We start from the raw sequence: 11,196 nt of genomic DNA, 5'->3' as shown, positions 1-11,196 counted from the left end.
AACGAATGACAATCCAACCCGCTGAGGTTATGGATCCAGAAACACCATTTCCCCGACTCGCCTCTGCTATAAAAACCAATTACAGAAATCAGTGGTGCATGAACATTGTAATTTGGACCAAATAAAATCCCATTTCCCCAATATGTGAGGAATGAGACTGCTTGACTAGACGGCCCCAGAAGAAACCGAAATGAATCTGAAAGCTTAAAGTCAGACACGAAGACATTATTTTCAGTTTGACAGGATTCCAGTTTTACTGTTTCAACACCATGAGATGATAAATTAAGACATATCAGAAGACAGAAGTCATCCAGTTAAACAGAGTGAGAACCATCACACAGGCTCATGCAGACTTTGAATTCTGCTTGGCACATGGTGACAATAAGGCTTTTAAAAGAGCAACGCAGACACTGACGACATGTAAAAGTTTAAGAATGTTAGAAAATGCTGTTTTTAAGGCAACCTCCTCCTGTGAGAGTGTCAGCATCAGTTTTCTGGCTCAAACGGCTCAAGTGGACAAGATAATGATGACATCACCAGTGTTGCTGAGACCTGCTGGTACACAATCACCCCACATCTTCCCACTTAGTGACACACAACAAGAAAGAAAACAAGATCTAGTTAAAATGTCACAGTTTCACAGATTGTCTTAGCAGTGCCGATGGCAGTAAAGCGACATGGATGAGTGTGAAGCTTCATTTCACCTCATGACGGGGGGACGGTCATCATTCATCACGGAAGGGAGCGACAAACAAACAGTCTCTCAGTCAACTACACAAACACGCACATAGACACACAAAGCCTTCCAATGTGTCTCACTGCTTCTTGTCATGGTTGAGGACCTGGTTAACAGCTGATGAAACAAACAGAGAAAGAAAAACACACATTTTTGCCAAAAGATAAAAAAAATAACAGATTCATATATAACTGATGACTGTGTTCGGTGATGTATTTTTAGAGTGTGAAAATGTGAGGTGACTCACAAGTTCGCCTGCTGTCGGAATGCACAGCTTCAGGACATACAGTATGTGAGTGTGGCTATACGAACATGTACACTGTGGTTGTCTCACCCTCCTTCGTTACAGCGTCAGTGATGTTCTTGGCCTTCGCACTCAGATCGCTGACCACGTTTTCCATCGCGACTTGGTGTTTCAGGAAAAACGGCCGGATCAAGCGCTTGTACATGATTTCGGAACCGTTCCACGTCACTGGGGCCATACACCACATCAGGAACAAACACTGATGGAAGAGCAGTTGGCAGATCTCAGATATTTGGCTGCTGTAACTTCCTGTCTACATAATATTGAAATAGCACGATTATTAATAGCAAATGTGATACCACAGGAAAAAGAAGTGCAATCATTGAAATCAAGCGGTGTTAATGAATCACAGCGATAAGGATCACGGTGACTGGGCTGAAACAAAATGGACAGTAAGGTGACTTCAAACAGTCAAAGCAGAACTTCCTGATATGTGAGGTCACTTTGTCTCAGGATGTCATTTACAACACAGTTCAGCTAATTGGGACAAACTCATGTACCAGGGCAAAAAGGGAACTGATGGGAATATCACAGCCCAGTTCCATACATTTAATGCTTCTACTATACATTATACTTGACTTTTTCTACATTATATTTTACAATCATGTATTTTAATATATGTGCAAATGGACGTCGATGACATAAGCACATTTAGAAAGCTGTTGCCTCGTAAGATCTTAAAAGAGAGATCAGAATGTTTGGCCACAGGAGGTTATGTTTTCACTGCCGTCTGTTGTCAACCAGCAAGATAACTAAAAAAAACTGTGGAACAGATTTTCATGAAATTTTGTGGACGGGTTGATCGTGACCCAAGTAAGAAAGGAAGTTGTCAACTTCATACAGAGGAGGTAGAGAGTTAAAGTATAAAGCAATTGGTACCAAATATCACCCAAAAGAAAAACACTGGCTTAAAGGTCAGCCTACCTTGCTAGCATAGTAAAAGGGGAACCAGGAGAGGAAGATGTCAGAGAAGGCCTCAACGATGCTGAATAGCCCATAGACGACCCAGTAGGTCAGCCACTGGGTGTCATCCTCCTTCACACTGCTCTCGATGGCCTTAATGCTGAATGGACGGGAGGACATGTTTGATTAAGGAGAGTGAAGAGGTCCCAACGTAAAAAACAGTCCATAAAAAATTTTAACTCACTCGATTTTAAGACCATGAACTCTTAAGAAAAACCTTTACTCTCGTTATAAATCAAGTAAGAAGTAGAGTCCTTTTCTCATAGACTTCGTTTTGCAGTCGCCCTCTATTGGTCATTCAAGAGAATACAAGTTTCAGGCACTTCTGCATTGACTTAAATTTCTGGACCCGGGGTGTGCGTCCATTTTAACAAAAAGTCTATACATGATACAAACCTGAATGTTAATAATGTGTTGATTTACTGCACATAGTTTTGGCTTTGGTATTTATTGAATTCATACGTCATACATACGAGAAATATGCTGGATAGAGGAAGCCAATCAGGTTGCAGAGCAGCGATGCTCCATGTCCAAACAGGAGGTACAGCCCGAGGAAACTCAGAGCACCTGCAGAGGGAGTAAAATGAGAGGGAGCACTGAGGTGAGAACAGAAGGCCAGACAGGAGGATGAGGGCGAGGCTATCCTGTTACCTGACAAACATGGCTAGTGTTCATTTGTTTTCAGCAGACTGTCTGAGAGCAGGATGTCAGGGCTGCACAGTACCAGGATTAGGAGGAGTCCTACACACAAGTCAAACACCAATATACAAATCCTCCAGTGGAAGAGCATACAAAGCTCACACACTCCTGTGGCTGACACGTCTCATGCATGTGAAAGATTCCACAAACACAACTGCTTTTCAATTTTTACTATTACAGTGCATGTGTGATGGACAATGTGGGGCTAATGCAGATATATCCTAGGATGTCGTTAATATGTTAAGACAGGTTTGTGAATGGGTCCTATTCATGCAGCTATCCGAATCACACTTTGATACTGTTTGAATCCTTGTTTGAGCTCTTTACATCTCATTTGTTTGTCCCGACAAATACACAAATATCCACGTGACTCCCCGTCTTGTCCAGCTCGCTTTAATCAAGGAAACTGGAGGAACTGGTTGGAATGGAAGAGATAACTGCTGACATGAGCAGACACTTTGCATAGGCAAATCATAAACTGATAATTTTTTATACTGGTGATGAATAATAAAAAGCTGACTGCAGGGTCTTTTTTTTTTTAACTGTCACACACATCTCTAAAACTGAAGGCCATCTGCTTCTAAACTGTAAGCAACCGCTGCACTGCTCTAAGGAAATTGAAAATAAATGCATTCATGTGACATGATGCATATCCACAGCAATAAATAAAAGCTGGTCTCTCTTCAGGAATAGACTGGAGATAAAAAAAGCCATTGTACAGCTGTTTAATCCCATAATGCGCTGTATGACTGTAACTGCTCATCACAGAGTTGCATGACTGTTCAATTTAAGTCCAGTTCCTCCAAACATTGAATCGCCAAACAAATCCTGCTCTGGGAGTTTGGCTGCACACACAGCGGAGATGAGGCCTCTCCGCTCCAGTGAGCAGTTAATAGTCTTAACACTTCCCTGTGTCAGAGGAGTCAGCATGAACCCGAGACGTTTCTCGGCTAAACGGAGGCCGGTCACACTGTTTTGTAACTGTTCAACGGACATGACTGGATCAAGGCAAAGTACAACAGGGTATTTAGGTGAGCCAACGTGGAAGGAATGTTTTTTTTTTTTACACAAACCATTATCAGTAAACATGTTTGTGAACAAACCTGCAGTGTGGCCAAAGTATGACTGTGGCTGTTGCCTCATTAACAAGATAGTTGAGCAGACAGGTATAATCTGTCTGGTTCCACCTTCTGCTAACTGCAGGGTACAGGACAGGGAAGTGCTATTTGCATATAATGCTCAGTATTTGCTTTGCGAGCCAGTTTGCTTGCATATGAGGAATGAAAAAAAAAAGTTTTTATAAGCAGAGTGAGCTCCAAGCGACACCGACAGAATCTGCTAAACTGACATTTTTGATCATATCAAAGTTTTGTTATTAATCCTGTGTTGAAAGTATTGCCTCTGACGGGGGCTCTTTTACTAAATGATACTTCATTAAAGCTGATGTTGACGTATATATCAGGTGTAATTAGCCTATGAAACATGCATCACTAATGAAGGAAATGTCAGCTAATAAGAGCCTGGAAATTGCAGTTCAGAATTTATGTGCCTGGGGTATTTTAGAATAGGCTGCAAACTATGAGCCTGTTTTAATATGAGCCTGAACGAGTTCTTGGTTGTCCATTAATATCGAGCGAACGGAGCTTTCAAGTGTCAAAACCAGCCTCAAATCAGTCAGACAACGACATTGGGGTTATCTCTCGTAAGTGATGCGTTTGACCTTTTAAAAACTCCACCTGAAAATAAACACGATATTCAGGCTTATTTGCAAACAGGCTTTTGCTCCAGATCCGAATGCAGACAAAACATTTCACGGACGGCATCAACGTTCACACGTTCACATAATAATGTTTGTTTGACTGCAAATGCGAGTGGCTCACTTCTCAACACAGATCAATTCTGGGTAAAAAGCAGACAAACAGTGGTTTGAATGTAGGTCACCGTGGCTAACGCGTTTCCCATTGTCATCGCACACAACATGTTGCCGATGTAGCCCAAGGTGCTCGTTCTTCATTGACTCCTGATGTGCAAAGTGACTACAGAGCAGTCTTGTCAAAAGGAGACTTTTAAGAGCTAACAGAGAGAGCAGCCTGCAGTTGGATAACCAGTCCCCCTGAATATCTCTGCCTGGCTCTGGATATTTGAGGACGTGACAAAAATACCCCTGGGAGATGGGGGGGGGGGTTGGTCCTGAAATACTAAGAGGCAGTTCATTCAATATTATCATGTACTAGTGCAGTGCATTCTAAACATGCCTTTACGGAATGGGCTGTTCTCTTGGCCTGTGTGGTTATGCTTCGGAGCTACTTCAGCATTATTGTTCCTCGTCATTAGTGAGTCTTCCTCAAACACTTCCACAATATGCTGTCACTTCTTTATTGACTCCGTGCCAGGACGCTGTGTGCAGAGCTTTTTATAAACAGTCTAGGGTGCAGAGTGAAGTGAGGTTGCCTGTTTATTCAAACTTTAATAACACTGAACGCATCGCATCACATCGAATTGCGACACCACACTTGCAAAATATGCATCTGCAGATGTTTGCGAAATCCGTGGGTAAGATAATAGTTTTGCAATGATGAAATGATGAAAACATTGCGCACTCCATCTTTGAACTTACACATTACTTGCTGAGTTTGCACATTTACTCCTGCACAGCTGTTGGCATCTTTCGATTTTTATTGTGTCTAGCTTTCACTTATTATCACTATTCGACCTACTATGTTCTGCACCAAACACACCAGAGCAAACTCCCTTGCATGTGGGAACCTACTTGACTCTGGAATAGGTGCACACGTGCAAGGCGGATTAAATAGCAGCCTCCAATCTTCGAATGTGAACTTTGGTATTTGAGTGTGGTGATAAACCGAGGCCCGCTACAGGACATGAAACCACAGTGAGCGGTCACAGACAGTCTGGTGACTTTCAGCTAAACTAACTGACGCCGGCTTTGTTTGCTTCAACATGAAGACTGTGGGTGTTCGGCCTCGAGCTGCTTCACGGACCCTCGTCCAGCGTGTCAGAAGTACGTGGACACGCGTACAGAAGGGTTAGAGACGGAGACGTGGACATACCCAGGCTGATATATTCCCTCTTCACCCCGGTTTTCTGCTCCAGCGTCGCCAGCAGATCGGTGACAAAGTTCTTCTCGTGGAGCACAGTCACGAAACGCTCCTTCAACTGACTCATTCTGGGGCCTGGCAGATTCCTGTGGTCCACACAAACAGCACAAGACACAGGGGCCGCGTCACACACGTCGAAGCTGCGGGTTTTTTAAAGACAGAATAAAAACGCGGAGGGTTTGTGTGTTTTTTTTCACGAACCTTTTCTCGCTGCTTCGCCAGAAAAACGCTCCGCTCTCTGGGCCGTCGGCTGCAGAATGACTGACAGTGAGGGGAGGAGTCAGAAAACCACCCGCTGACCAATCACGGAGCTGCGCTGAGTAAAGTTCACTGCTGCAGGTGATTAAAGAAACGGTTTGAGTCATCGACTGTGGAGGCTGTGTTTATACATACGGTTATATAGAGAGTCTTTGTACTGTGTTTAGATATATAGACTGTACATATCCTTATATAAACTGCAAATATGTTATACAGACAGTCTAGACTGTGTTTTGATGTATATATATATATACTCTATATAGCTTTATATAAACTGCATATATGTTATACAGACAGTCTATAGACTGTGTTTTGATATATATATATATATATATACTCTATATAGCTTTATATAAACTGCATATATGTTATACAGACAGTCTATAGACTGTGTTTTGATATATATATATATATATATACTCTATATAGCTTTATATAAACTGCATATATGTTATACAGACAGTCTATAGACTGTGTTTTGATATACAGTATATACTCTATATATCTTTATATAAACTATAAATATTTATAGAGACAGTCTATAGGCTGTATACATCTTCATATAGATTGTTTGTGGACCCTATATAAACTGTATATCTTCATAAAGACATATAGACTGCACATATATTAATAGAGACGTCTGTAGAATGTATACAACCTCATATTAACTGCATATATATGTATACAGTCTATAGGCTGTATACATCTTTATACATATTGTTTGTGGACTTTTAAAGACATATAGACACATATATTTATAGAGACGTTCTGTTTCTGTTTCTACATATTTTATATAGACCGCCAACATCTTTATATAGACTCTATATGAATATATGAATAATATATTATTATATTATATATATTACAAATAAATATATTAAATATATTATTTAGACATTCAATAGACCTTATTATTACCATTATATATACCTTATATATCATCATATAGCAATCCGACTGTATATATCTTTATATAAACTGCATATATCTTTATACAGATAGTCAATAGTCTGTATTTAAATCTATATAGACCTTATATATCATTATATAGTAATCAGACTGTCTATACCTTCATATAGACAGTCTATCTAACTAAGGTCTCTTTAGGCCTCATGATGCATTTTGCAGCTCTTTTTATTCACATGGTTTTATCTTTATTAGCAGATGCAGTTTGCTCAGTTTTAATGGAATTGACATGTTCAACTTTATTTTTTTCACAGAGTATTCGAATGAGCCTGATACTCGTAAACTTCACTGTCACATTTAGTCTGATTGATACTCAGAGTATTCTCAGAGGGTGAGAATACTTAAATAAAACAGAGGCCTGGGGTCACTGAGGTTATCAATCAATCAATCAATCAACTTTTATTTGTATAGCCCATATTCACAAATCACAATTTGTCTCATAGGGCTTTAACAGAGTGTGACATCCTCTGCCCTTAACCCTCAACAAGAGTAAGGAAAAACTACTAAAAAACCCTTTTAACAGGGTAAAAAGAAGGTAGAAACCTCAGAGAGAGCCACATGTGAGGATCCCTCTCCCAGGACGGACAGAAGTGCAATAGATGTCAAGTGTAAAGGAGAACATCAAGATAAAGGTTTTAGCAGCATTGATAAGGGTAAACATTTTGAAGCATAACTGAAGGTCAATGAATTGACAGATTATTGTCAGTAACGGTCCAGTATCTGAGGAGAAATACTATATATCAAGCAGTCCTGCTGCAATCATAGTCTATGGTCAGCTGCCACCACGATCATGATCCACCATCAAGATCGGATGCCACTATAGTCCACAGTCATTGTCCACTGCCGCCATTAGGATCCATCATCAGCTGCCACCTCGATCGTGGTCCACCACCATTATCAGATGCCAACACGATAAAGGATCCGTCATTATTATCACGATCAGCCAGCACGATACAGAATCCGTCATACTGGATCCACCATTACGATCTCTGATACGCGATCCACAGATCATAATCCACGATGTGGCCACAGCTGCGGCCCTGGATCTGCGGACGATAAGGCAAAGGGACCCCCGGGGAAGAAGTCAAGTCAGTAACATGTATTGATGAGATATGAATTTCTTTGATGTGATAACGATTGAGAAGAGGAAGGAGAAGCTGGAAAGAAAAGCTCCGAGTGTCATGTGTCCCCGACCTTCTAGACCTATAGCAGCATAACTAAGAGCAGGTCTAAGACAAGCCTGTACCAGCTCTAACTATAAGCTTTATCAAAAAGGAAGGTTTTAAGCCTACTCTTAAACGTACAGATGGTGTCTGCCTCCCGAACTGAAAGTGGGAGATGATTCCATAGGAGAGGGGCTTGATAGCTGAAAGCTCTGGCTCCTACTCTACTTTTAGAGACTTTAGGGACGACAAGTAAGCCTGAATTCTGGGAGCTCGGTGCTCAAGTGGGTTGATAAGATACTATCAGCTCTTTGAGGTATAATGGTGCCATATTATGAAGGGCCTTGAAGGTGAGGAGGAGAATTTTAAATTCTATTCTAGATTTAACCGGAAGCCAGTGTAGCGAAGCTAATACTGGAGAAATGTGGTCTCTTTTCTTTGTTCTTGTCAGGACACGTGCTGCGGCATTTTGGACGAGCTGCAGAGTCTTTAACGACTTACTGCTGGAGCCTGATAATAAGGAATTACAATAATCAAGTCTGGATGTAACAAAGGCATGGACTAGTTTTTCTGCATCTTTTTGAGAAAGGACATGTCTGATTTTTGAGATATTACGTGGAAGTGGAAAAAGGCGGTCCTAGAAATTTGTTTTAAGTGTGAATTAAAGGACAAATCAGGATCGAAGATCACTCCCAAGTTCCTGACTGTTTCATTGGAAGCAAGGGCAATGTCGTCTAGCGCAGCTATATCATTAGATAATGTATCTCTAAGGTGTTTAGGGCCAAGTATTAGAACGTTTTATCTGAGTTTATAGAAGAAAATTGCGGGTCATCCAGGTTTTTATGTCCTTGAGACATGCTTGGAGTTTAGTTAATTGATTACATTGTTCAAGTTTTATTGACAAGTATAACTGGGTGTCATCCGCATAGCAGTGGAAATTTACCGAGTGTGTCCTGATAATGTTTCCTAGTGGAAGCATATATAATGAGAATAAAATTGGGCCGAGCACAGAGCCCTGTGGAACACCATGCTTAACCTTGGTGCGCACAGATGACTCATCATTAATTTGCACGAATTGGAATCTATCTGAAAAATATGATTTAAACCAGTTCAGGGCGGTTCCTTTAATGCTAATTAACTGTTCTAGCCTCTGTAATAAAATTTGATGGTCAATTGTGTCGAATGCTGCACTGAGATCTAACAGAACGAGGACAGACACAAATCCCTGATCTGAAGCTATTAGAAGGTCATTAGTGACTTTTGCCAAGGCTGTCTCTGTACTGACGCGTACTTACTTACTTCTTTCCCTGATATCAGAGCTGCATGAAATGACTGATGTACATGGTGATGAAAAGGTTGAACAAGGACAGAAAACAAAATCAGCCTCACACCATGATGGAGTTATTGATGATGGTGAACTGCCAGCAGAGGGCAGTGTGCATCTACTTATAGACATGAAGGGATATTTCTGAGGGAGAGAGTTACTCCCAGAGCAGCTTCCTGGCTTCAGTGTTCAGTCACAGTTGGATTTAGTTGAGGAAACAAAATAAATATATTAAATATATTATTTAGACATTCAATAGACCTTATTATTACCATTATATAGACCTTATATATCATCATATAGCAATCCGACTGCATATATCTTTATATAAACTGCATATATCTTTATACAGATAGTCAATAGACTGTATTTAAATCTATATAGACCTTATATATCATTATATATTAATCAGACTGTCTATATCTTCATATAGACAGTCTATCTAACTAAGGTCTCTTTAGGCCTCATGATGCATTTTGCAGCTCTTTTTATTCACATGGTTTTATCTTTATTAGCAGATGCAGTTTGCTCAGTTTTAATGCAATTGACATGTTAAACTTTTTTTTTTTTTACAGAGTATTCGAATGAGCCTGATACTCGTAAACTTCACTGTCGCATTTAATCTGATTGATACTCAGAGTATTCTCAGAGGGTGAGAATACTTAAATAAAACAGAGGCCTGGGGTCACTGAGGTCAGATGACGCGTACTTACTTACTTCTTTCCCTGATATCAGAGCTGCATGAAATGACTGATGTACATGGTGATGAAAAGGTTGAACAAGGACAGAAAACAAAATCAGCCTCACACCATGATGGAGTTATTGATGATGGTGAACTGCCAGCAGGGGGCAGTGTGCATCTACTTATAGACATGAAGGGATATTTCTGAGGGAGAGAGTTACTCCCAGAGCAGCTTCCTGGCTTCAGTGTTCAGTCGCAGTTGGATTTAGTTGAGGAAACAAAATCACGTGGTTAGATTTTGATACATTTCTTGGTTTGGGATGAAATAGTCCATTAACAACAATCACATTCAAAGGTTTTCTGGTAAAAAGCCTTGAAGACAAACTTCTCCCATGTGTGCAGACCAGAACTTTTCAAAGTCAGACACAGAAGTGAAAGTTCCTTCATGTGATGTCCACATGTTCTCACTCAGCGTCACCTCTTCCTCTCAGTTTCATAAAGACAGGTGCACTCAAATGTATTTTGCATGAATTTTATGCATCGCTGCTCCTCAGAGTTAAAGTCACACAGAGTCTGAAACGTTTTCACGCACTCACACAGGAAACTGCATCAGGATGATGTTGACAGTAACTCTGAGTGTCATGCTGGTTTTTCTGAGTCAGGGTGAGAGATTTTGAACGTGGTGGAAATGTGTTTTCTTTATTTTCCTCCACATGATGTTGAAACTATTTCCTCTGATGCTCTTTCATTCATTGCCGTAGAGCGGCGGCAATGAAGTAAAATAATAATTCAGTCAAATTTACAGTTTAAATGTTCAGAGGTCTTCAAACAAAGCCCCATGCAACTAACTGGTTGGTTTAGATTTTTAGGCTGAACACTAGAACACGCAAATGTGTGCAAGATGAGCCTGAGGTATGGTAGGATTGGAACATAAACCTTATTACTTCACTATCATTTATTTATTTTACAGGTCTGCACTTTT

The 11,196-nt window shown here is 40.5% G+C and overlaps 1 protein-coding gene across 1 annotated transcript; it reads right to left on the bottom strand.

The window, feature by feature from the left end:
• Positions 1 to 228: 228 nt before the first annotated feature.
• zgc:101744 (Receptor expression-enhancing protein 6-like) lies at positions 229 to 6,176 on the bottom strand. The gene is made up of 6 exons (XM_035168431.2): positions 6,023 to 6,176; positions 5,774 to 5,907; positions 2,477 to 2,570; positions 1,965 to 2,103; positions 1,071 to 1,239; positions 229 to 853 (listed from the first exon to the last, which is right to left on the bottom strand). The coding sequence occupies exons 2-6, from the start codon at positions 5,886 to 5,888 to the stop codon at positions 816 to 818; spliced, it is 555 nt and encodes a 184-aa protein (XP_035024322.1). The 5' UTR covers positions 5,889 to 5,907; positions 6,023 to 6,176; the 3' UTR covers positions 229 to 815.
• Positions 6,177 to 11,196: the final 5,020 nt, after the last annotated feature.

The sequence above is a fragment of the Hippoglossus stenolepis genome, chromosome 10, assembly GCF_022539355.2.
Source record: "Hippoglossus stenolepis isolate QCI-W04-F060 chromosome 10, HSTE1.2, whole genome shotgun sequence".
In the NCBI taxonomy this organism is placed as follows: Eukaryota; Metazoa; Chordata; class Actinopteri; order Pleuronectiformes; family Pleuronectidae; genus Hippoglossus; species Hippoglossus stenolepis.
The sequence above is the reverse complement of the archived record's forward strand: the minus strand, read 5'-3'. Positions and strand labels throughout refer to the sequence as shown.